General features: G+C 44.5%; 1 protein-coding gene across 1 annotated transcript; it reads left to right on the top strand.

The window, feature by feature from the left end:
• The first annotated feature begins 534 nt into the window (after positions 1-534).
• LOC105924473 (prolyl 3-hydroxylase 1-like) lies at positions 535-25,542 on the top strand. Its single transcript, XM_036129834.1, has 8 exons — positions 535-564; positions 2,359-2,454; positions 16,165-16,317; positions 16,397-16,586; positions 16,710-16,841; positions 17,984-18,123; positions 24,705-24,794; positions 24,893-25,542. Exons 1-8 carry the CDS (start codon positions 535-537, stop codon positions 24,947-24,949), a joined length of 888 nt encoding a protein of 295 aa, XP_035985727.1. The 3' UTR covers positions 24,950-25,542.
• The last annotated feature ends 1,392 nt before the right edge of the window (positions 25,543-26,934 follow it).

Genomic DNA, 26,934 nt, shown 5'->3' with positions numbered 1-26,934 from the left:
ATCTACACATTTCCAAATCTTAGTACACATTTTCAAATCTCAGTACACATTTGCAGATCTGAATACAGATTTGTGGATTTTTTTACACAAATGCATATCTCAGTACACATTTGCAGATCTGAATACAGATTTGTGAATTTTTTACACATTTGCAAATCTCAGTACACATTTGCAGATCTGAATACAGATTTCTTTACACATTTGCAGAACGGATTATAAACAAGTAGTTTTACACATTTGCAGATTGTTGTACAGACAAACAAATCTCCTCACACATTTGCAAATGTTAAAGCTACTATTTTGGCCCCATAAAATCCCTCCCCCCCATGCCCCCCAGCAAATCGCACCCAGGATATAGATATATATAGATATCCATCCATCCATCCATCCATTTTCTGACCCGCTTAATCCCTCATGGTGTCGCGGGGATATATAGATATATATATAGATATATATCTATATAAACATATTTTTTGAACAGGCTAGTAGGCACCGCATGTGGTCCTTGGGGGGTACCTGGTGCCCACGGGCACCATGTTGGTGACCCCTGCTCTGAACAGTGATGTACTTGTGTATATTCTTGGGAATATTGACCTTTACCTTTACTAAAATTTCCAAATAACTGTCATAATTTTCAAACTGCATGTTTCCTTTCACACTGAAGTTATTAGTCAAGAAGTATAAAATAGAACAACTTAGCTTTACTCCATTCAGACTTAGTATTATTCACTTGCTATTGTTTTCACTTGCTATCTAATGTTTTCTTGTTATAGGAGAGTTATCATTACCAATGTAACTTATATTTGCTAAATGCCAGAAAAAATATTTAATTTCCCTCTGGGATAAATAAAGTATTTTTGAATTGAATAAGATTAAACTGAATTTAACTGAAAACTACTGATTTTTATTAGTCTTCACTCTTGAGGACAATTTGTATTATTTGGAGGCAAATTTTTGGATATATTTTAATGCAACATCTAAGAGGCAAATTGGATGAAACAAAAAATTTGAGACTGATCTTACATCCCTTGGTGACGGTGATGAATGATTCAAACTTGTGACTTGAAATAAAGTAAAACAATGCTCCTGAAACCATGAAATTGTCTTGCTCTATAGATCCCTCTCAGCAGTGGTCCCATGCTCAGACTGGTACAGCTGTGATCCGAGTTCTATGGAAGAATAAGGAGATGGTTGATGGAGGAGTTGAAGTCATTCAACAGACATCCATTTGAACAACCACCATAACAAAGGACCCCTCTGTCCAAAAAAACACAAGATTTATTTTAGATAAGAGAATGGAGCAGTAGCAGCAATGGAACTGAGAGACACAGTTTGACTTTCACTTAGATTCTAATAAATCTGAGCTCTGGAGGGTGTTCATTTTTCCACAACCCAATTAGTCAAACATATTCACAACAGGAATTGAATAACTAGGGTTTCACACAGACATAAACTATGAAATATTTCCTTTTCATAACTGTCTCTTTAGCCAAGAAGAGAAAACAATGATGGCCTACTGTTACATTGTCCTTTCAGAGTCACAGTCTGGGCACTTGATCAAGAATCAAACACAATCCTAATGAACCAAGAGCCTCAGGCATCTGTGGAGGCCAGCATCGCAATCAGCTGTGACAAACCTCAACCTTATAGCACTGTTTTCATGCCCATCACATTAATGTGCCAACAAGGACATAGTCTGAGACAGAAACGAAGGATATTTTCAGCAAGAAAACTCACTAATTTAGAATTGTAATCATGAGTCTGTATTACATGTATTAAAATATAGTCATGGATTCAGAGAAGGCTGTGTCAATTACGGAGTAGACCTCTGCAGTCTACTGTACTTATACGCTTACTCCCCTTCCCTATGTTGCAGAAACAATGGGTGAATCTATAAGCCTCAAACTCAAAAGAAAAACAAAGTTGCCTGTGTGTGTTCCTCTCTCTCTTCCAAATGAAGGAGAGAAAGATTGCACAAAGAAAGCACTGAGCAGGACAGAAGTGCACACACTGCATCAGAGTAGAGGGATCCTGCTCATGTATTCAACGTTGTGGGAGGGTTAGTTTGTGCATGACAACCAAGTCCATTTGTCCTTCATAAAAATCTTTGCAAGTGTGATGAAATGGTGTCCCACCCTCCCCACTCTGTGCACCAGATGCAGTGAGGAGTGCACCTCTGATTGATGGGCGGGGAAAACACCTTTATAGTCAGGCAGTCGGTGCCAAGGTGTATGTCTTTGTTCCTCCTGCTGTCTAGGAGTTCCCATTTTACTATCAGTGGCTGGGATTTTTGTTGTTTTTTTGGGTGCTCCATCTGCCATGTGTGTTTGCTGCGAGTTGCTCCGCTGGCATTACTAGCTCCAGCTGGGGTTTATTGTGGTGCACGGGCTGTGCCTGTTCCTCGTTTACTTCTCGTCTGCTGATCCACTTCCTCCCTGGGTAGGCTGCTTTTGGGTAAGCTCATGTTATTTAGGTCTTTATAGTATTTTATCTGATTTGACAATTAATGTCTGCTTTTAGACACGTGAGTATCTGCATGCTGTGTTGGGGCTGCAGCACTCTAGACACTATGCTATATTGTCCATGCCTGTGGTTGGTGACAACTTGCTGGGGTTGTTCTGCTACTACATGCTTCCTCCAACCCTTCTGAAAAGGGGTGTGGAATTGGACACTGATCGTTGCTCCACTAATTGGATTATGTTTGCTTGAACTTTTGTTTTTGTGTTGTTGCATTGTTGAATTTATTTTGTGTTTTTCTTTTGTGATTTGATTAATAATTTGAATCACATTGCTTTTGTGTGGTGTGTGTGTGTGTGTGTGTGTTAGAAAACAGTGTGTTCACGTGCATTTATGAATCTCAACTTGTTGGGAAAGAACATCTCCCAACTGCCAATGTATCATTTTACAGATCTGCCTCTCTAGCGTGCTCTGCCGCACCCTCCTGGCCACACAACCTCAAGTGCCTTAAAGTGATTAAGCTGTGACCTCTGCAAAGAATTTTACAGAATCGCTGTGTTTTTACATAGATACACTGCATTTTAATGATTTCAGTGCTTGAATTTGTGGGTCATCTTTCACAGATTAATGTCTAGTACTGGAGAACCCAATAATCAGCCAAGCATAGAGTACGTTTTTAAAAGGTTTATTGAGAAGATAAATAGGGGTTGACAAGGCATACATGCAAAACCAGACTGGATAGATGAGTAGGGGCAGGTGAGGCAGGCAAGCAGAATCAGATTGACAAGGGGTTGCAGGCAGTGAGAGGACAAACCAGATGATTAAGGCAGGGACTGACCAAAACAGGCGAGGAGTATCGAGGATTCACCAAAATGAGCAGAGCAAGCAGCTGGTATTCAGAGGGAAACAGGAAGACTTTGTGCAGCATGCAGATACAGGCAGCATCAAGCAGTGTGGGCTGAACACAACAGGACAGAAGAATCCAACTGGCTGAGCACATAGAAACTGGTAGAGGCCCGGTGGCATTATGCAAGAAGCAAGACAAGACGTTCTGGCAGAGGGTGGATGAAAGAGGCAGGTATATGTAAACAAGTGAGCAGAGTTGACATTAATTAGTAGCAGCAGGTGGAGATGATCTGAGCTGATAGACCGGTGACTGAAAAGTGGGCTAAGCTGATTGGATGGGGACAGATGGCTGCTGGCTGATTATCCCAGAAAAGTCCCCCCCCCCCAAAAAATAAATCATGACAGCAGAGTTGTCCCACAAAAAAAGAGCTCAAACTCACTAAAGCCTCACGCTCCCTCAGCTGACAGAGATGCCCACAGCTCGTAGTAACCATACAATTAAACCATAAAAATATAACTGCAGTTAAAAATCTTTAAAGCTATCAATGAGTTCTCCTTGCTTTTGCCATGAATGACGCAAAAATATCTAATATAAAGCTTTAAATAATAACTACATAACAAAATCCTCTGGGAAAAACAGCTGTGGTCTTCGGGAGTGCTGTGCGCTCTGCAGAGACTTGATCCGGAGATATTTCTGGAGGTTGTTCAGCCCAAAAATCATACCACTAAAAATGATTTCCTTGCAATAAAAAATTATTTTAATTGACGTGTTAAAATATTAACAAGGAAAAAGATTTCAGATTTTAACGCCGTGGATGAAAACAGCTGGAGAGAGCAGCAGTATGATTTTGTGACTGCTATATGAAGCTCAGACACTGGGGAAACTGTAGAACCTCTCCCCAGCATGGAAGCCCAACCTTTTGCAAGCTCAATGGCGCCGCCTCCCTGCTTCTGTCTCTCTCCCAACACACAGATGTGAACACAGTGAGTCAAACCACCGCTCGACTGGCCATTGGGCATACTGGGCACTTGCCCGGTGGGCCAGTGATGTTTTTGGGCCAGGCCGGGGTTTTTTCATAGTTATGAGGCTTATTGGCACACAAAACTGTTAGTTGGGCCCAGTAGTCATGATTGATTCTGGGTAGGACTAATTACAGCATCTGAAGGCAGATGCCCCTCGCTCCCAGGCCACTGCTGTCAATCACTCAATCAACGCAGAGAGAGGAGAATGGATTCAAATGCCCTGTTTACACTACCCCTTTTTAACCGTGCTGAGATCATTCCGAGCTCGGTAACCGAGATAACTATCGAGTGTAAATGGAACACAAGCTGAACTGAACCAAGCCAGACACAACCGGGCCGCGCTAAATGCAGACCAGTTCCAGGAGTGGGTTTGGCTCGGTTTTTCAGTAGCCCGGTTTTCGGATAACAAAGAGCGCATGTGCAGACAGCATCATCTCTGTGCGGTCAGATGACATTTCATCCATCCATCCATAAAAATATTAGCTTTCCTACCATGACGCACGATTTCCAGTGATGATTCTGCTTAGCAGTGTGATGAACCTCAGCGTCTGTCATTGTTTTCTGCATCTCTAAATCTTTATTAGATGTTTGTTTGTCTTATCCACTTCCCAAAAGCCGACTCTGTCAAGTAAATCTACCAAAAGTTGCGGTCTTCGCCTGACTCTCCGCAAACAACAACATATCACCAAGCTTAACTGCCTGAATGTTACGGCGCTGCCATTTTGATTTGCTTGGTCCCTCCTTCAATCCCAGAGAGCAGTAGTACCGCAGATCGTCACTAGGAGGCGAGGAAACCAAGGAACCGAGATAGCGTGGTGTGTAAACGGTCGTCAGAACCAAGCTCAGCTTGGTTAACTGATCCAAGCTCAGACCGAGCTCGGCATGGATCGGTTTAACAAGGGTAGTGTAAATGGGGCTAAAATGTCTGGAGTAGTGTGGAATTCCAAGCTATATAGACTTGTTGGCGAGGCCTCATTAGAGCTTAGATTCATGTTTAATGTAAAAGACAGAGGGGACCTTGGCATTCCGATCCTCGCCTACAGAAGCTAGCTCTTGGGATGTGGAATGTCACCTCTCTGGTGGGGAAGGAGCCTGAGCTAGTGCGCGAGGTTGAGAGGTTCCGACTAGAGATAGTCAGACTTACCTCAACGGATGGCTCCTTGAGAGGGGCTGGACATTCTTCCATCTTAGTGCCCGTACGTTGGGGTTTACCCCGGTGAACGAGAGGGTAGCCTCTTCCACATACATGTGGGGGGACGGGTTCTGACTGTTGACTGTGCTTATGCGCCAAACAGCAGTTAAGATTACCCACCCTTTTTGGAGTCCTTAGAGGGGGTACTGGAGAGTGCCCCTCGTGGGGACACCTCGTTCTTCTGGGGGACTTCAACGCTCACATGGGCAACGCTCAAATGGATGACTGTGAGACCTGGAGGGGCGTGGTTGGGAGGAATGACCCCCCTGATCTGAACTCGAGGTTCAGAATCAGGTGTTCTGTTGTTGGTCTTGTGTGATCGTCATGGATTGTCCATGACGAACACCATGTTCAAGCATAAGGGTGTCCATTTGTGCTACCGCAGGGTTGATGGTGCATGTCACAGTGGAAACCCTCGGACACGCTGGTGGACACCAGCGGTGAGGGAAGCTGTCAAGCTGAAGGAGTCCTACCGGGCTTTATTGGCCTGTGGGACTCTGGAAGCAGCTGATGTGTACCGGCATTCAAAGTGGCAGGTGGCTCGACTGGTCACTGAGGCAAAAACTCAGGTGTGGGAAGAGTTCGGAGAGGCCATGGAGAAATATGTTGTACAGCTTCAACGCGATTCTGGTCCACTATCCGGCATCTCAGGAGAGGGCAACACTGTTTATAGTGGGCATGGTGTACTGCTGACCGCGACTTGAGATGTCATGTGTCAGTGGGCGGAAAACTTCGAAGACCTCCTTAATCCCACCAACACGTCTTCCATTGAGGAAGCAGAGCCTGGGGACTCTGCGCCGGGTTCTCCCATCTCTGGTGCTGAAGTCACTGAGGTGGTTAAAAAGCTCCTCGGTGGCAAGGCCCTGAGGAGGCAAGGGGTGAATGAGATTCACCATGAGTACCTTAAGGCTCTGGATGTTGTGGGGCTGTGTTGGTTAACGTGACTCTGCAACATTGCATGGACATCAGGGGTAGTTCCCCTGGATTGACAGATTGGGGTGGTGTAGACTGCAAGGGTGTGTTCCAACTACAGAGGAATCACCTCTTAAGCCTCCCTTTGTCTATTGCGGGGTTCTGGAGAGGATGGTAAGTCGGATAGTCGATTCTCGGATTCAGGAAGAGCAGTGTGGTTTTCGTCCTGGCCGTGGAACACTGGACCAGCTTTACACCCTCAGCAGGATCCTGGAGGGTGAGTGGGAGTTTGCCCAACCAGTCTACACGTTTTGTGGATCTGGAGAAGGCATTCGACCGTGTCCCTCGGGGGGTCCTGTGGAGGTACTCCAGGAGTATGGAGTACCGGGTCCTTTTAACAAGGGCTGTGAGGTCTCTGTATGACTGGTGTCATAGCCTGGTCTGCATTGCCGGCAGCTTGTCAGACTTGTATCCGGTGAGAGTTGGACTCTGCCAAGGTTGCCCTTTGTCACCGATTCTGTTCATAACTTTTATCGACAGAATTTCTCGGCGAAGGTGTTGAGGGGATCCGTTCTGGTGACCTTAGGATCGCGTCTCTGCTATTCGCAGATGACATGGTTCTACTGGCTTCATCATGGCGTGATCTACAGCTCTCACTGGAGCGGTTCGCAGCAAAGTGTGAAGCAGCCGGGATGAGGATCAGTGCCTCCAAATCCGAGACCATGGTCTTGAGCCAGAAAATTGTAGAGTGCCTTCTCCAGGTTGGGGAGGATGTGCTGCCCCTAGTGGAGGAGTTTAAGTATCTTGGGGTCTTGTTCACAAATGAGGGGAAGATAGAGCAGGAGATCAACAGGCGGATTGGTGCGGCGTCTGTTGTGATGTGGGCGCTGTACTGGTCCGTTGTGGTGAAGAGAGAGCTGAGCCAAAAGGCAAAGGTCTCGATTTACCGGTCGATCTATGTTCCTACCCTCTTCTATAGTCATGAGCTTTGGGTCATGACCAAAAAGAACGAGATCCCAGATACAAGCGGCCGAAATGAGTTTTCTCCTTAGTGTGTCTGGGCTCTCCCTAAGAGATAGGGTGAGGAGCTCAGTCATCCGGGGAGGACTCAGAGTAGAGCCGCTGCTCCTCCACTTCAAGAGGAGCCAGTTGAGGCAGCTCATCTGGTTAGGATGCCTCCCTGGTGAGGTGCCTTCCAGGCACGTCCCACCGGGAGGAGACCCAGGATACGCTGGAGGGACTATGTCTCTTGGCTGGCCTGGGAACGCTTTGGGATTCCCCTGGAGGAGCTAGTCCATATGGCTGGGGAGAGGGACGTCTGGGCCTCCCTACTGAAGCTGCTACCCCCGCAACCTGACCCCCGATAAGCAGAAAAAGATGGATGGATGGATGGATGGATGGATGGATGGATGGACAGAGGGATGCTTACAGCTTCAGTACTGGACTCTCATTCACAACAACACCACGGGTAGATTTCCAGACGCCAGAGAACCCTGTTCATTCCTCACACAGACATTAAGTAGGACCAATTGTGTACAAACATTCAACTAATCAGTTGTTCTGTCCAATCTAAGTATGTCAGGTTCTGTGCCTCCAGGGACTGTTGTTTATCTGCAGTTTCCATGCATTTATGAACAATCCATGCGTTTATCAACAATCAGCATGAATAATTCGCAATTCAGCATCTATTACTCAAGACAAATCTCAGCATTTATCTACAATTTACGTTTCAACTAATTGAGTAAGGCCTGTTTTAGGTTCCTAAAACTCCTAAAAATCTGCTTCAGACAGATTTCATTGGTTGAGCGCAGTTTCTGTTTAAAATCTTGAATAAAAAGACTGCACTGAACATTTTGCGCTCATTTTCCAAATGACGGAAATCCGTCGCAGCGATGGCTAGCTTTAAACCCTGATAATATTACCTATTCAGATCAGAGGGGAGAGGAATGTATCCACCCCCCCCCCCCCCCCGGATAAAACATGAATGACCAGAGGGGGGCATCAAAACAGAGAGGGGTAAATCCCCCCCATCCCCCCCAGCAAATCGCACCCAGCATATAGATCAGTTCATTGTTATTGTTTTGATGCGGGTTTTTGCGCGCATGCGCGCCGGACGGGTAGGCAAAAGGCGAATACAATGACGGACGCAAACAGAGAAAGTCACGAGTTCTTCATGTATTTTTCTTCTTTAGATAACGTATCAAAAGATCGTTCTGAGAGTAAGTTGATGGTTGATGGTATCAGATTGCCAGATCCACACAGCAAAAGCCTGAAGGGACGGAGCGAGTCTGTCAAATGCTGGCCAAGTGTTCCGTTCCGCGACATACAGCTGCCTTATAAACACACCAGGCCAGTACAGACGAGAGAGCACGAAAGCCCCTGAAACCACTGGATGGCTACAATTATTTTATATCGGGAAAAAGGCTCCAGCAAAGCCCGCGACACCATGAGGGATTAAGAGGGTCAGAAAATGGATGGATGGATGTAGTTCACATGTTTGTGCAATAGCACAAAGCGGCGTCGGGCACAGGCCGCGTCTCAGCAGAGAGGAAGACCCCCCCGGTAGGTTAAAAAAAACATTGTTTACTATGGACTATTTTGGTGTTTTTGTCTGGTTAAAATGGGTGGGGGTGTCGGCGACATTGCAGCGTAAACACAGACGTACTAGCGCCCGTGAACGGGCGGAGGGGAGGTGGCGATCGCTACACGGGTCGGAGTAGCCGCTGTCTGGAGCTGCTGCTGCCGCTTCTCCGGCCCGCGTAGCGATCGCCACCTCCCCTCCGCCGCTATTTAGGTAGAACAATGACTAGAGCAGAATTAAGTTGTATTTACCGGAGATGAAGTGTAGACTGCAAATTCTGTCGTAGTATGATGGCTCCCCCAGTCCATTGGGAGTATCTGCCTGCGCTCTTTTCATTGAAAATATCTATTTCTTTCATCGTCCTTCCTCCTTCGGTAAACGACAGAAAACGTACATCCCATGATTTGGAATGCCTCTCTGTGCAACCGGGAGCACAACAAGTCGTAGGCATTGTTTAGATTCCAAAAATATACGAACTAAAAGTACGCTCTAAATCACCCGTTTTGTCCCCAACCCGGAGAAGGCACTCTACCCTTTTCCGGCTCAAGACCATGGTCTCAGATTTGGAGGCACTGATTCTCATCCTGGTTGCGTCGCACTCGGCTGCGAACCGCTCTAGTGACAGCTGCAGATTACGCCCTATTGAGGCTAATAGAACCACGTCATCCGCAAATAGCAGAGACACAATCCTAAGGCCACCAAAACGGATCCCCTCAACACCTTAGCTGCGCCTAGAAATTCTGTTCATAAAAGTTATGAACAGAATCGGTGACAGAGGGCAACCTTGGCGGAGTTGAACTCTCTCCGGAAACGAGTCCGACTTAATGCCGGCAATGCGGACCTGACTCTGACACCGGTCATACAGAGACCTGACGGTCCTTATTAAAGGGCCCGGTACTCCATACTCCCGGAGTACCCCCCACAGGATCCCTCAAGGGACACGGTCAAATGCCTTCTCCAGATCCGCAAAAAACATGTAGACTCGTTGGGCAAACTCCCATGCCCCCTTCAGGATCCTGCTGAGGGTGTAGAGTTGATCCAGTGTTCCACGGTCAGGACAAAAACCACACTGCTCTTCCTGAATCTGAGATTCGACTATCCGCGGACCCTCCTTTCCAGAACCTCGGAATAGACCTTACCAGGGAGGTTTAAGAGTGTGTTTCCTCTGTAATTGGAACACACCCTCCAGTCCCCCTTTTTAAATAGGGGGACCACCACCCCAGTCTGCCAATCCAGGGGAACTGCCCCGATGTTCACGCAATGCTGCAGAGCCTTGTTAACCAACACAGCCCCACAACATCCAGAGCCTTAAGGTACTGCCGGTACACATCAGCTGTTTCCGGAGTCCCACAGGCCAATGAAGCCCGATAGGACTCCTTCTTCAGCTTGACTGCTTTCCTTACCGCTGCTATCCACCAGCGTGTTCGAGGGTTGCCGCCGCAACATGCACTGACAACTTTGTGGCCACAGCTCCGACTAGTGCTGCCTCAACAATAGAGGCGCAGAACATGGTCCATTCAGACTCGATGTCCCCCGCCTCCCTCGGGACGTGTTCAAAGTTCTCCCGGAGGTGGGAGTTAAAGCTCTGTCTCACAGGGGACTCTGCCAGATGTTCCCAGCAAACCCTCACAATACGTTTTGGTCTGCCAGGTCTGACCGGCTTCCTCCCCTACCATCGGAGCCAACTCACCACCAGGTAGTGGTCGGTGGAGAGCTCCGCCCCTCTCTTCACCCAAGTGTCCAAGACATGCAGCCGCAGGTCAGATGAAACGACAACAAAGTCGATCATTGAACTGCAGCCTAGGGTATCCTGGTGCCAAGGGCACATGTGGACACCTTTATGCTTGAACATGGTGTTTGTGATGGACAATCCACCCTTTTTGGCAACCCTCGAACATGCTGGGTGACACCAGCGGTGAGGGAAGCCGTCAAGCTGAAGAAGAAGTCCTATCGGGCTTTATTGACCTGTGGGACTCCGGCAGCAGCTGATGTGTACCGACAGTCGAAGCGGCAGGTGGCTCTGCTGGTCACCAAGGCAAAAACTCGGGCGTGGGAAGAGTTCGGAGAGGCCATGGAGAAAGACTTCCGTATGGCTTCGAAGCGATTCTGGTCCACTATCCCGCGTCTCAGGAGGGGGAAGCAGTGTGGTACCAACACTGTTTATAGTGGGGGTGGTGTGCTGCTGACCTCGACTCGGGACGTCGGGCGGTGGAATACTTCGAAGACCTCCTTAATCCCACCGACACGTCTTCCATTGCGGAAGCAGAGACTGGGGACTCTGGGTTGGGTTCTCCCATCTCTGGTGCTGATGTTGCCGAGGTTGTTAAAAAGCTCCTCGGTGGCAAGGTTCCGGGGTGGATGAGATTCGCCCTGAGTACCTTAAGGCTCTAGATGTTGTGGGGCTGTGTTGGTTCCCACGGCTCTGCAGCATTGCGTGGACATCGGGGCAGTTCCCCTGGATTGGCAGACTGGGGTGGTGGTCCCCCTATTTAAAAAGGGGGACTGGAGGGTGTGTTCCAACTATAAAGGAATCACACTCTTAAGCCTCCCTGGTAAGGTCTATTCAGGGGTTCTGGAAAGGAGGGTCCATCGGATAGTTGAATCTCGGATTCTGGAAGAGCAGTGTGATTTTCGTCCTGGCCGTGGAACACTGGACCAGCTCTACACCCTCAGCAGGATTCTGGAAGGGGCATGGGAGTTTGCCCAACCAGTCTACATGTGCTTTGTGGATCTGGAGAAGGCATTCGACCGTGTCCCCAGAGGGATCCTGTGGGGGGTACTCCGGGAGTATGGAGTACCGGGCCCTTTAATAGGGGCTGTCAGGTCTTTGTACGACCAGTGGCAGAGTCTGGTCCGCATTGCTGGCAGTAAGTCGGACTGGTTTCCGGTGAGAGTTGGACTCCGCCAAGGTTGCCCTCTGTCACCGATTCTGTTCATAACTTTTATGGACAGAATTTCTAGGCGCAGCCAAGGTGTTAAGGGGATCCGTTTTGGTGGCCTTAGGATTGCGTCTCTGCTATTTGCGGTCCTATTGGCTTCATAAGGGCATGATCTATAGCTGTAACTAGAGCGGTTTACAGCCGAGTGCGAAGCGGCCAGGAGGAAAATCAGTGCCTCCATATCCGAGACCATGGTCTTGAACCGGAAAAGGGTAGAGTGCCTCCTCTGGGTTGGGGAGGATGTGCTGCCCCTATTGGAGGAGTTCAAGTATCTTGGGATCTTGTTCACGAATAAGGGGAAGATGTAGTGGGAGATCGACAGGCGGATTGGTGCGGCGTCTGCTGTGATGCGGGCTCTGTACCGATCCGTTGTGGTGAAGAGAGAGCTATGCAAAAAGGCGAAGCTCTCGATTTACCGGTCGATCTATGTTCCTACCCTCATCTATGGCCACGAACTTTGGGTCGTGACCAAAAGAACGAGATCCCGGATACAAGCGGCTGAAATGAGTTTTCTCCATAGTGTGTCTGGGCTCTCCCTTAGAGATAGGGTGAGGAGCTCAGTCATCCGGGGAGGACTCAAGAGTAGAGCCGCTGCTCCTCCACGTCGAAAGGAGCCAGTTGAGGTGGCTCAAGCATCTGGTTAGGATGCCTCCTGGTCGCCTCCCTGGTGAGGTGTTACGGGCACGTCCCACCGGGAGGAGGCCCAGGGTAAGACCCAGGACACGCTGGAGGGACTATGTCTCCCGGCTGGCCTGGGAACGGCTTGGGACTCCCCTGGAGGAGCTGGCCCAAGTGGCTGGGGAGAGGGACGTCTGGGCCTCCCTACTGAAGCTGCTACCCCCGCGACCCGACCCCGGATAAGCTGAAGAAAACGGACGGACCGACGGATAGACAAGACAGAAGTTGTAATCTTTGGACCAGAGTCCTCAAAAAATAAACTTCTTATCCAATCACTTAATCTGGATGGCATTAACTTGGCCCCTGGTAATAAAGTAAAAAACCTTGGTGTTATTTTCGACCAAGACATGTAATTTCCCTTATTAAACAGGTTTCCAGTGTTTCCTTTTTTCACCTCACGAATATCGCCAAAATTAGAAACATCCTGTCCAGGGGTGATGCTGAAAAACTAGTCCATTGCATTTGTTACTTCAAGGTTGGACTATTGTAATTATTTACTATCAGGAAGTCTTCAGCTGATCCAAAATGCTGCAGCAAGAGTTCTGATGAAAATCAACAAGAGGGATCATATTTCTCCAGTTTTAGCTTACCTTCATTGGCTTCCTGTTAAATGAGGAATAGAATTTAAAATTCTTCTTCTAACATATATAAAGCCCTTAATCAAGCTTCATCATTTATCAGAGCTCTGATTACCCCGTATCTTCCTATCAGAGCACTTCGCTCTCTGGCTGCAGGTCTGTTGGTGGTTCCTAGAGTCTCTAAAAGTAGAATGGGAGGCAGATCCTTTAGCTATTAGGCTCCTCTCCTGTGGAACCAACTCCCATGTTTTGGTCCGTGAGGCAGACACCCTGTCTACGTTTAAGACTAATATTAAAACTTTAATTTTTGACAAAGCTTCTAGTTAGAATGGTTCATGTTACCCTGAGCTACCTCTATAGTTATGCTGTTATAGGCTTAGGCTATTGGAGGACATCAGGGCCTATTTTTCTCACTCTGTTGATTTCTAATGTTCTCCAGTCAGTTTTGCATTGCATTGCATTGAAATGTCTGTTGTCATTTCAACTTTTAACTTTTTGCTCTCTCTCTCTTTTTCTTCATAGTAGGTACACCTGGTCTGACGTTCTGTTAACTGTGACATCATCCAGGGAAGACAGATCACCCGCTATTACCATCTAATGTAGAACAGATTACTGGATCAATGTGTGCTTCTGTGCTTTTTTGTCTGTCTTGTTGTGTCTCTGCTCTGTCTTCTGTAACCCCCAGTCGGTCGAGGCAGATGACCGTTCATACTGAGCCTGGATCTGCTGGAGGTTTTCCTTCCCGTTAATGGGGAGTTTTTCTTTCTGCTGTCCCTCCATGCTTGCTCAGTATGAGGGATTGCTGTAAAGCTATGGACAATGCTGCAGGAGGGAATGCTGCTTGTAGAGACTTTGATGCAATCAACTGGTTCCCTTATATAGGAAATTTCTTTTGACCAATCTGTATAATTTGACCCAATCTGTATAATCTGATTGATTTTGACTTTGTAAAGTGCCCTGAGAGGATATGTTTTATGATTTGGCCCTATATAAATAAAATTTAATTGAATTGAATTTGAATGCACTGAACTATTTAGTTATTATAGCTATAATTTTAAAGTTTTCATTAAAAAATGTGAAAATTAGCACAATACTCAGCAAGTTATAGTTGAATAAAATTGATTCTGCACTTGGTCGACACATCAGAGCTGAGCTGTCGACCACCCCTAGATGGCGCTCCCAAATCTTCTGTGCGGTCGATGCGGGGTCTACTCTTTATATTATGTCTATGCTTCTTCTCCTTTCTGTTATGGTTTTCTGCAGTGCCTGAGCTGAACTATAGTTTACATTTTGGAACATCTTTTTGGTGAAAACATGCAACACCAGTTCGTGATCAGGTTCAGAAATGTGAAGGGGCTCTGAACCCTCATGGTGAAAAAGGGATAAAAGTTTAATTTTGAAAAGTATAACAATTTACATAAAAACCCTCTGTGTCAGGCATCTATGCAGCATCCTCTGTAGTAGTGATGGGTCGATGATGCGTCATGAAGCGTTTCGACACATTGCCAAACTGTATTGATACTGTGCCGATACTGTGTCACTGAATACTGACACCTGCTGGACCTTAAAAATCCCTACAGGCAACCTGGTTGACAGAGTTAACTGACACTGATTTGATGACCAAGTATACACAATACAATTTAAATCACTGTATGTTGCATTGTATTATTTTATATTTTCATTTGAATTAAACATATATATTTTTTTTAGATACAGTCAATAAATTATGTGAACGAGGATGCTTGTGGACTGGCTTTTTTTTACACATTTTTTGCTGCCATGTCGTTTCAATGACCCCCCCCCCCCACACACACACACACACACACACACACACACACACTCCCTCTTTTGTGTTGAATGAGTGACGTGTGAGAAAACAGCTTTAATTCTCCATCACATAACTTTCATATCGCGCATGCATTGACTTTTTCAACAATTCTCTCTTGCGGTTTTCAATAGCAACGGCATTGTTTCTTATGGTTTAATATTGTCCATATGCCTTCTCTAAAGATTTCTAATTCTACTCGTAGGACATGCGTACTTCCAACCTTATTTCCTGTCATTGCCATGGTGAATCACGTTATTTGCGTTCCAGTGACCGGGCTTGTTTTCATGCTCATGCTCATGCTCACGTTCAATGGTTGATCGGGCGCTGTGTTTAGTTACCTGACTGATATCATCTGTTCTGAAATCGGAAATGCTGAGTATGACAAAGAGAGGAAGAACTACTCAGAGTAGCAGCTTTCTACTAAGGGTAGATCAGCCGTTTTTTCTGAAAGACGCACAGCGCAACCCGCCCAACCATAAAGGCATCTGCCCAACTCGCTGGAGCTCACAAAGTGAGACTGTGGTACACCATCACACCAGAGTTGCAAAATGGTTAAAAAATTAACCATTAACCGTTATTTTGTTTACAGTTCAGCTTGGATTTTATTTACTGTGCAGCATAGCTTTGCTGTGCGCGCTGCTGTGCACGAATACACACGCGTGCAGCTTAGAGGGAACAGAAACAGTTTGGCGCGTCAGTCAGTTCGAAACAGTTACTGTATCGGTCACGTGACTTTCCCGTGTCAATACGCGCATCGACACAGGTTTTGCTCTATGAGCTTGACACATGTGCCGACGCATCGGTGTTGCCAGACCCATCACTACTCTGTAGCAATTCTGTCTGCTTGCCTTCACTCCCTATTTTAATTAATTCAGTGATACCAGCTGTGTGTTCTGTTGGTGATGTTTAAGATGATACTGTTCCTTGCAAACAGAATAATTTTCATTTCCATGTATGTCAGTATGTTGACATAAAAATTTTACTTTTACACAGACGAATGCTGGGATGGCTAGCAGTGCTTTATCTTCTTTGTAAACTGACTTAATTTCACAATTTCATGAAAAAGCTTGGTTCTTTTCAAAATCTCCTTATCCTGAAAAGATTTCTGAAAATGTTTAGTGTCTTTACAGATTGACAAACTGGACAAGGCAGTAGCAGCTGCCCACACTTTCTTCCAAGCCAATCCTGACCACATGGAGATGAAGCAGAACTTGGAGTACTATAGGATGATGGCAAACGTAGAGGAGGAGAACTTCAAAGATCTCGAAATAAAGCCACATATGGTGAGGACTAGTATCCTTTCTGCTGAACTTAGCAGTTTGAGCTGCTTTGTTAAATCACCCATTCATGTACTTTGCTCAGGCTGAGTTTCTGATGGGAAAGAGGTTCTATAGTGATGACACTTTCGGATTGGCAGCTAAACATTTCGAGAAGGCCTTGGATGAGTACTTTACTGCCAACAAGGAGTGCAGAGCTCTGTGTGAGGGAAGGTACCGCTTTGATGGATATACTTATATGGAGTACAGTGCAGACCTGTTCCAGGCCATGACAGGTGAGGCAGCACTGCCATTGTAAAAATTCATAGAAAGGGACACTCTGGGATCAAATGTATACACTACAGCAATGTATCATGTAGTTCATGTAAATGCAAGTTTTTATTGTTTATGTGTGTCAGATCACTACATGCAGCTACTGAACTGCAAGCAGCATTGCTCTGTGGAACTGGCCTCTGCTGCTGGCAGAGATAGTCCTCTTCAGGACTTCCTGCCATCTCACTTCAACTACCTGCAGTTCTCCTACTATAACAGTAAGTTTATAAACCTATTTCTGTTCATAACATGCTCCCAATGTGCCATTGTAAAATAAAGGGATGTCTTCCCTTTTACCTATCTGTACATGCATGTTCGCCATTGTTGTATGATTTCGCTTGATGTATGATTTTGTCAATAGGTGAATTAGTAGATGAAATCTGCTGATTTTCCCTGTCCATGTAAAGGCATTCACACAATCAGTATGGTGTGAATAAGTGTTTGTCCCTTCCTGATTTCTTATTTTTACAGCATGTTTCTCACTTGATGTTTCAGAATATCAAACAAATTTAAATATTAGTCAGATAGAACAAAAGTAAACACAAAATCCAGTTTTTAAATTAAGGTTTTTATTATTAGGGGAGGAAAAAAATCCCCAAAGCTACATGCTTATGTGTAATAAAGTGATTGCCCCCTACACCTAATAATTAGTTGGGCCGCCCTTACCTGTGCTCTTGGGGTAATTTTGTTTGGCCGGCCACTCCTGAGAATGTTCACCACTGTGCCATACTTTCGCCATTTGTGGATTATCACTCACTGTGGTTCACTGGAGTTTTTAAGCTTTAGAAATGGCTTTGTAACCCTTTGCAGACTAATGGATCTGAGTTACTTACTTTCTGATTTGTTCTTGATTTTCTTTGGGTCTCAGCATGATGTCTCGCTTTTAAAGATCTTTTAGTAGTCTTCACTTTGTCAGGCAGGTCTTGTTTAAGTGATTTCTTGATTGAGAACAGGTGTGGCAATAATCAGACCTGATTAATCGATGACACCACCTTAACCCTGTCCAACCAAATTCAAGCATCAGGTTTTTGTAATGGATGACTTCTCTTAGTAAACCGATTTATGAAAAAAGGTGAGTAAGTCTTCTGGAAGTGTTGATGTTTGTTGAAATGTTTCGTCTCTTCTCCAAGACACTACTTCAATCTTAGGAGTCTCTTGGAGAAGAGATATGACGTCCATATTTTTTTCGTTTTTTATCCGTATGCTAGAGATGCATCAGGACATAAAAAGCTTTATGTTTTACTAGCAACTGTTTAAGTCAAAATGTTTGAAATGCAAATTAAAAAAAACTTGAAGTACACTGACTTGGCAGTAAATAATGTTACTTCTCACCCTTTTCCTTTTGGCTCACCTTTTGCAGGTGAAAGGTATGAGCAGGCCATAGAATGTGCTAAGAGCTACCTGTTGTTCCACCCTAAGGATGAGATGATGACCCAGAATCTGAACTATTATGCTGCTGTAATGGGCAAGGATGAGGCAGCAACAATATCAGCCAGACAGGTAGTGCTACATTATTTTCAATATTGCCTTTTATTAGGAGTGTCTTGCTGCAAATGCAACAATTTTCAGCTGTATTACCAATGATGAACAGTAAAACAACTTTTGCAATATATGCTGAGCTTGATGGGGTTCTTTCCAAAAATCATGTGGTTTAAACACCATATGTAGGACTCCAAAATGAAGTAAAAAGACATAGTGGGCATGTCGAAGTCCAAAGGTGGTGATGTTTTTTTTTTTTCATGATCCCAAAAACAAAGTTCAGAGTAAGTTGGGGAAAAAAACTAAGCACAAAACAGTACAAATACAAAAATTACCCTATACACTATATACAACTGTTTCACAAAAGTGTTTGCTAGAGTTCTTAGCAGTCAAGCCTAAAACTAACGCAGGAGGAACTAAGGCTCTTCCTATAAACCCTTAGCTCCACCCTCTATTTAAGACATCTGAAACCAAATAATTAACAATCCATTTTATCCCATAGAAAAACACACAAGAATCTAAAATAAAAGGAATACATTTTTATCTCCAGCTTTCCTTTCCAAACACCTGTTTTCAACCAAAACATGTATATTTGAAAGGGTTACATTCTTCTGTTATGAATTAAAATATATTAAACTTTTTCACAATCTTTTTATTTCCCTAAAGGGACAGTGTGTCACTAACCTGGCTGTTCATTAGCAAAAATCAAGTATAAATACATATTCTGTCAAATTCTAATAACAATCGCTTCAAAAATGGAAGCATTCTCATAGCTTAGAATAAGTAATTTTATAAATACATTGGAAGACACCATTTTTGATTACTGTAGCCATAAGGGGACAAACTTGTCAGCCTTATGCGTTTTACCTATATGTCTTCTATATGAAGATGTGCTGTTAGTGGAAGAGTATAAAATAAGCAAATATGACCGTAGATCATTTTTTATTTTCCAGTTGCTGTTGAAATTGAGAACCATTCCTTCTCTTTGCCCAGCAAAAGGGGAACAGAAAGTGACCAAGAAAAAAAAAAATACAATAACCAGAAAATAACGAGAGAAAGAAGCCTGTATGCTCCCTCCCGTGGCTAGTTTTGCCTAGGAACCCCGCAACGTCCTTTGCCGGTACTAATAATAACCCTTAGGGTATCCCACAATTCTTTGCGTGACATAATGTATCAGCACAGCCCCTTTACAGAAATCAACAAAAATGTCTGGAAAGAAGAGATAGCACACTCTGTAGTTTTTTTTCGGAAGGCTGTATGCCCGGATTTGACTCGCATCATCCACGTGTGTTTCCATTACGTAATGATGTCGGACTTAAAGTTCAAATAGAAAGGAGTGCGTCTACAGCAGTTTTATCGTGTGTGATGGTAGATTATTGTTTTTTTCTCTATGTGGCTAGTCGAAAACGCGATAAAAATGCTCCAAGTAATAAAAATCACGAGAATTTTACAGTATGCTGGGCGCCTCCAGCGATGCGCGAGTCCAGCAAGAGCAGTCACGTGACGAAACCACAGCCATGACGTCATTGTAGTCAAACATCCTCGAGCGTGTCGAGAACCACTACTTCCCACATTGTTAAGCACTCTGAAAGGATCGTTAAAAAGTCATTACAATGGTCTATTGTACTGCTGCCAATTGTAAGAATGGCTTTGGATCGGGGAAAGGAATGTTTAATTGTCCGACGGACCCGGTCTTGCGTCAATTTTGGATCTGGAAAGTGAATAGAGTAGACAAAAATCAACCGGACAATCTGTGGCATCCAAGCCGGATCATTTCACGGAAGATTCTTTTATTGTCAATCGTGCTCACGCAGCATCAGTTGGATTCAATGTTCCAAAGTTGCAGCTTAAGCCAGATGTCATACCTACCCTGAATATGGGGCACCTTGAGCCCACGGGCACGGTGTAAAAACGTCGAACGTCAGCCTATGAAAAACGTCAGCGAGTTGAGGTAAGATAATCAGTTGCTTATTGATGTAAATTAAGAAATAACGCAGCATCAGACTCATTAATTTTTGTAATTTAATTTATATTTAATAAGACCTAGCTATGCCTATAATATAGCATACATGTAGGTCTCCTCATGCAGGCCCATGTTATTTTAAATATATAAAAATTAAAGCAGCCTTTGACTCGAAATCTTTAAGCTGAAAATTGACTGAATTAATAAAAAAATAAATAGCTAAACATCCCCTGCCCCTACCTACAACTTTGCCTTATTAATTGTATGAAGTCTAGTCTACATGCCCATAGGATTTATTATAGTATAGGCCTAGATATTTAGGGGAGGTAGACCTTCAAGGACAGCCTACAATATTTTTAGGATTTCTTTTTTTTTTTTTTTTTTTTTTTTCTTTTTTTTTTTCCCAGTGTCCTGTCTAGCAATGTGGCAATAAAAATTGATATCTTAATGCCAAATAGAGCTTGACAGATTTTACTTTCACAAGTGGAGCAAACAGCTTTCGCCATAATGCTCCGCTTGATTTGTGCGTGTAAATAGCTTTATTGTGATTCCTGCAGGGAGAATTTCAAATTATATGGACACTACAATGGGAAAGTAGGAGAGTAAAAGAAAAACAAGAAGAGAAAAAAAAGAGAAAGAAGAGGTGAAAGAAAGAAGAGATAAAAGGAAGAGAATGATAAAACTTCCTCTGTCTGCTCCATCACCTGGAAAGAGACACAAAAAGAACAGCACAACCAACAGACATAAAGCAACAGATACAATCGTGTAACACCTTGATACCATTGCTAAATCATATGTATTATTATTTAAGCTGACATGTGTAATGTGATACCTAAAAAAAAAAAGGTAAAAGAAAGTAAATAAATTATAGCCTTTCTGTATATAAGTGAACATTTAATACCTGGGACCCAGCACCTGTGGGAGATTGTGAGAGTGCACTAGTTTAGGTGAAAATTATCCAGAAGGAAATGGCTTGATAGTGATTGTGGAGAACCGAAGACCCACCTTCCCCGAGCACAGAGGCAGGGGTCAGGGGACCCATAACCCCGGACTCCCAAAGGGGCCCCCAAAGCAGTGCGTCCGAGAGGGGCCCTCACAGGAAATGTACAACCCCCCCCTGAGGAAAGAGGAGAGACGACCCCGAGGAAATCCCCCAGCCACCGCAATGCCGACGCCCCCAAGAGCCGCGGGGACGAGCCCGTGGGCTCCGCCGGCAGCCGGCCCCGCTGAAGTGGTCCTGGCCATGGGCCCTGGGGGCCAGAGGCCCCAGGGGTGCCCCGCCCCCGCGGCAGGGGCCCCGGCCGCCCCCCGGGGGGCCAGGCCCCGCGAAGCCACCGCCGGGAATGGGCCGGCGCCCACCCGGGAACCCGCCCCAAACCCGAGGACCGTCAACGCGCCAGAGGGTCAAGGCGCCCGCCAACGCAGCGGAGGAGGGCAGGACATGGGGGGATGGGCTCCGCACCTAGCGGAGACTTGAGATGATCTTGGGAGAGGGAGCGGACCGAACCCAAACCTGGAAAGAAAAAAAAAAAAAAAACACTTATTCACACCATCCCTCCCTTGTGCCCCACTCGCCACACACAGACACCAAAAAAATAAATAAATAAATAAATAAATAAAATAAAAAATAAATTTAAAAAAAGGACGCTTTACACACATTCTCACATAGCATTCACATCCAAAAAACCCAAGTGGGGGGGGTCACCACAATTCAACAATACGACTGCCTGTGCCCGACCCCCGGCCCCGCCCCCGGACCAGGCGCCCCCCGGACCAGGCCCCCCAAAGAGGGGGGGCCGACACGTACGGCCGACACGTACGGTCCATCCGACCAGAGCCCCCCATCACCCACTATATACCTAATAGACCCCCTCCCACCCCGACCTTACCCTAGCCACCCCTGCCCCCCATCCCTTCCTGGGGAGAGCAGAGGCGTCAGCCCCAGATCCGGTAAGCCGCCGGCCAGCCGTAACAGCCCCCCGCCAAGGATTTCTTGGATTTAGGATTTCTATTATACTGTATCACTATAGGCCTATAATATTTCAGGCTGGAGGGTAGGGCACATATTTTATTTATTTTTTTAATCCACTGTAATCTCTTCCATTACATATGTTTCAGACAGTTAGCTGTGCTCTACAAGTCGTCGGTTGACTAGCATCATCATCATCGCTACTACCCCCCTCTCCACTTCCCTCAGTGTTGTCCCGGAATTCACGCCTAACTATAAAACAGTGGGTCACGTGACTGAATGAGGAATTTAGCGTCGCCTGCTATCTTAGTGAATTATTTTATGCTATAAACAACGAACTGCTGGATTTTTTTAATGTTTTTCACTTGTGATGTATTTAATTTTGTACATACTATAAAAATGAGAAACTATAAGTATGTGGTTTTCTATTTGAACTTTAAAGACTGTCTGAATTTAGCACAGCAGTCATGAGCTCCTTTCCCCCACATGGTAGAATTCTTACTCTATCTATTGTTGACCCGATGAAAGTTCAAGGAACAGGAGCAGGAGCTAGAAGCTATTATTTAGGGTATTCGGATGGAGCCAAAGAATGGAGTCTAAAAGAAATATTCGTTACAGAGGGTGAAAGGGAGGAAATCAGGATTACAAATAAAGCATTGTTCTGATTTTTATAAAGTACAAAACCAATACGTGGAATATAGTAAGTGAAGGGTATAGATACATGTTCATGTACAGTAGGTGGTGATACACACCACTGTTTGCAATTTGAATAAGAACAATGATTTTGCTGTGTTTTTAGAAATGAAGATGTCAAAGAAATAGGCACATAACTGCCGCCTGAAAAGGATCAAGATGTGCCAGATGTGGTGCTGATCATAAATTCAAATAATGTTCAGATGATGTGCAGGAAATATGCTGTAACTGGTGGTAAGCACAGAGTGACATATGCAGAAGTCAAGAAAAGGGCGGTAGAAAGTCAGGAATAGGGTGATAGATATTCAATAAGTTAAAACAATCAATAACCTATCCGTAGGCAGTGAACAGGGTTGGAGATTAGAATGGAACATTTTATAAACCAGCATAAGTTTGGACAGGTATTCACAGGTAGGCCTGTGAATACCTGTATTACAATAGTTGTAATACAATATATTACAACTATTATATTGTAATATATAATAGTTGAAGTTTGGAGTGAAGATGTAAAAATGTATTTTCTAAACAGACCTGCAACTTTTTTTATGTTCCCTCTTCGAGATCTTATGAGAAATTTGACTGAGTGGAACTATGTGCATGTTGGCTCACTGCAGTTTATGCAGAGACCCATTTTTTAAAGAATGTTATGTTATGTTTTCCTCTTTTTTCGTGCACTGAATCTGACTTAATGGTCTAGGCCAGGGGTCGGCAACCTGCGGCTCTTTGCTGCATCTGATGCGGCTCAGCTGTTGAAAACAATTATGTCACAGAGCTGTGTACCTCATGCAGGCAGTCGTCGATGCTGGCTGACGAACACTCCTCACCAGTTGGTGGCAGTAATGTACACTGAAAAGATGTTTGCCAACTGCCAATAAACTCAAGAAGAAGAAATAATGCTTGCGAGTGGCTGCAGAGCGAAATAAGCGGAGAAGGCGGCATTTTCAGATGCTGTTTTTTTTGTAGTAAATTCTACAAATGACAAGGGGACCAGGGTGACACGGTACCTAAAATAACATGGAGTCATTGATGAGGGTAAAGAGAGCTAAACAGCAGGGTAAGAGTCGTTTCTATATATGACGTTTGTTAATTTTCAAAGTGAGGAAAAGCGAACTGCGCTTGGTTTGAGGCTGTGAGCGGAGTCCTGCGCGGCTGAAGTCGAGCTTCAGGTGCCGCCTGAACGTCTGATAGCTCGTCTAATGCAGCTGTTAGCTTGTTAATGACAGGAGCTCGTTTATGTGCGTAACTTTCCCGGATGTGATTAAAATGTGTTCAGATTAAGAGAAAAGTATTCCGAAAGTACCGTTTATATGGGATGAAAATCAAATAATCCAACCATGACGTGCGTTTACTCGCACCAAGCTTTATTCAAAATAAAAACTCTGACATTAGCAGAGTTGATGATTTCCATAAAACAATAGAAGTTTTGTACTTCTACAAAAAAAAGAGGCAAAGATGCGTTGGTTCTGCTCCCGGTCCATTGTGTCACAAAAAAATGTGTTATATGCAGTGTGATTTAATTTAAAATTTCAAAAGGGTTTTATGGCTCCTAGTGTTTTCTAACGGGTCCAAATGGCTCTTTGAGTGGTAAAGGTTGCCGACCCCTGGTCTAGGCTAAGGGATTTTTTTATTTTTTTTTGCCCTGACTACATTGAAAGAGGGGTATAGTTAAGAAATGATTTTAGCTGATGTAGAATTTTGTTTTAAAGGAGTATTTATGATGGTGAAGTTGGTGTTTTTCCTAATTGGATCTGGTTTGATAACATTTGCAGTTATAAAACCCAGGCATCCCTCTGTTAAGGTTCACACCCTTATAGAGGGGTGATAAGATGATTGTTTGAGAAACAAGCAATAACCGACCCCCCCACCCCGCAATCCCACCTGAGATAGCCTTGCTCCCCTGTTGCCCCCACAAATCAAAAAGCCTGGCTCCGCCACTGATCACAAGCTATCATTTTCTATGTCTGATCTGTAACACAGGTGGTGAAACAACACATCCAGCAGTCTATACTGGAGAAGGAGCTGCTGTACTTTGGATATGAAGCTTTTGGAATCGCCTTTGTAGACCCAGTGAGAAAAAAAGCAATTTTCATAAATTTTCTTATCATTTGTTGTTGGGATATACTTATGTGCCCTATAACATGCAAGCTTATTATTTTCACTGTAAGGACACTTGGACTCCAGAGGATGTCATGCCGAAGACGCTGAGAAACAAACACAAGTAACATTTATAGCACTTCTGCAAACGTACCTATACTGTGTACTGTTGTTTTTTAGATTTGAAACTAATAAGGTTATTGTCGAAACTAATAGGGTTGATATTTTTTAGTTTGCATGAGCTTGTCTGTCAGATGGTAGCATCTGAGCAATATGTTGTGTAGAGTGGCAGAGCAAAAATTCAGAAATGTATGGAAATCTCATGTACATATGCAATTCATTTAGACTTTAAATGTGGAGTTTTAAAAAACAAATATGTAAAATTATCAACACCAATATGCCTGTCGGGCTGCACATCAAGGACCCCCCCCCCAACCCCCACCTCACCCCCAAATGAGTGTAGTGTGAGAATACAGCTTTATAGCTCAGTCAAATAACAGTCACTTCACCACACATGCATTGACTTTTTCAGCTATTATCCGCTGCTAACTTGCTATTTTCAACAGCATTGTTTCCTTTTGTTAAATATGGTTTAATATTCTCTGTATGCCTTAATTAAAGATTTTTTATTCCACTTGCGGGAAATGCGCACCAAAAAAGGCTTCTTTTTCCTGCCATTGCCATGGTGAATTAGCCTCGTGAGACCATCCTGATCTCGCGAGCTTTCAAGGTTTCACTCGCAGATCAGTCTGGCTACTCTCCGTTAAAGAAAATTTGGAGCCGTTCACCAAACGAACGTCCAATCAGCGTTGGCTTTGAGGCGGGTTGAGGTGTGACGCAACGGGAAGCGCGTCAGTTCAGTCTAAAGAACATGGCGGCTTCAGCCGATGAAACTAGCGTTAGCGCGGCTATAGAGCAAGTTTTATCAGAATTACAGAGTATTTCTTTGCTGAGCTAACGAGCCTTTACCTGCAGCAGCAAGAGCAGCTTGGCTTGTGGTTGTGTTTTCGTCGTCGCTCGTAACAGAGTGACGACGAATCTAATTGGTTCATTTGGCCCGTCTATCACCAACATAGGCCAATCAGCTAACCAGTATTTTCGCCCCTTCCCAAAATTACTTCAACGGAAGGTTTCCAGATGGATATGCGGAGCAAATCTATCTGGTGGAGTCAGGTTAATGGTGAATCACGTTATCTGCATTCCATTAATGAGGGCTTCTTTCATGTTCATGCTTAACTTGGGGTTGATTTGACACTGAGGTTAGTTACCACATTGATATTACCTGTTCTGAGACTGAAAACTCTGAGTGTGACAGGGTGCTTTCTACTCAGGGTGGATTGGTGATTCTTTCTAAAAAGTGGCACAGGTGATTGTATCTTTGTTTAATTTGTTTTAATTTTCCCACCACAACTACAATTGAGTGAACACAAGTTCTCGGGTCTGTTGCTCTGCATGCACAACCCTTCCCTTGCATATGTGGCCTATGAAACATTTCTTGCAGGTTGTATCAAAATCTGGCTGTCAGATGGAGGTATAAGGCAGGATGGGGAGGGAAGGACAACGGCCTAAACCATTCACATTAAAACCTTCAGGTTGACCTAGGAGTTCCATGCTGCTCTCATCTCTGCTTCACTAAGCCATTGTAAGCTTGTTTTAGCTTGCTATTCTGGTTTTCATAAACAAAGTAACACACACCAACTGATTAGCAATTAATTTAATTTATATAGGGCCAACTCAAAACATGTCATCTCAACCACTTGAAGTCAATTAAATAAAGACAGATACAGATAAACTGATGAAAAACCTTTCTATCTAAGCAAACCCAGCAGATTACATTGAGTCATTGACTTGGAGAATTTGCTCCACCTGGTTAAGCATGTTGCAACAGTATAAATGTACTTGAATTGTGCATCGTTGACTTTACAGCAATCCGCCTTACCTACTATAGATATATTGACACTGGAACAGGCTCAATGTTAACGGCCACGCGCCACAGCTGACTGGGTGTTTGCTTTTAGCTATAGCCAGAAGCTCTGCACTAGTGGGGTGGAATTCTAAACAATAACTGGCTTCCTAGAGTTATTGAATAAGGAAACGGTGTAGTGATGAAGTT

The sequence above is a fragment of the Fundulus heteroclitus genome, unplaced genomic scaffold (genome assembly GCF_011125445.2).
Source record: "Fundulus heteroclitus isolate FHET01 unplaced genomic scaffold, MU-UCD_Fhet_4.1 scaffold_227, whole genome shotgun sequence".
NCBI classification, from domain to species: domain Eukaryota; kingdom Metazoa; phylum Chordata; class Actinopteri; order Cyprinodontiformes; family Fundulidae; genus Fundulus; species Fundulus heteroclitus.
This window is presented reverse-complemented; position numbering and strand designations above follow the sequence as displayed.

Coding starts and splice junctions, on each gene's coding strand:
- LOC105924473 (XM_036129834.1), top strand. CDS start 535: ATGTTGGTGACCCCTGCTCTGAACAGTGAT. Junction 565..2,358: donor CCCCTGCTCTGAACAGTGAT/GTACTTGTGTAT, acceptor TGGCATTACTAG/CTCCAGCTGGGGTTTATTGT. Junction 16,587..16,709: donor CCTGTTCCAGGCCATGACAG/GTGAGGCAGCAC, acceptor TATGTGTGTCAG/ATCACTACATGCAGCTACTG.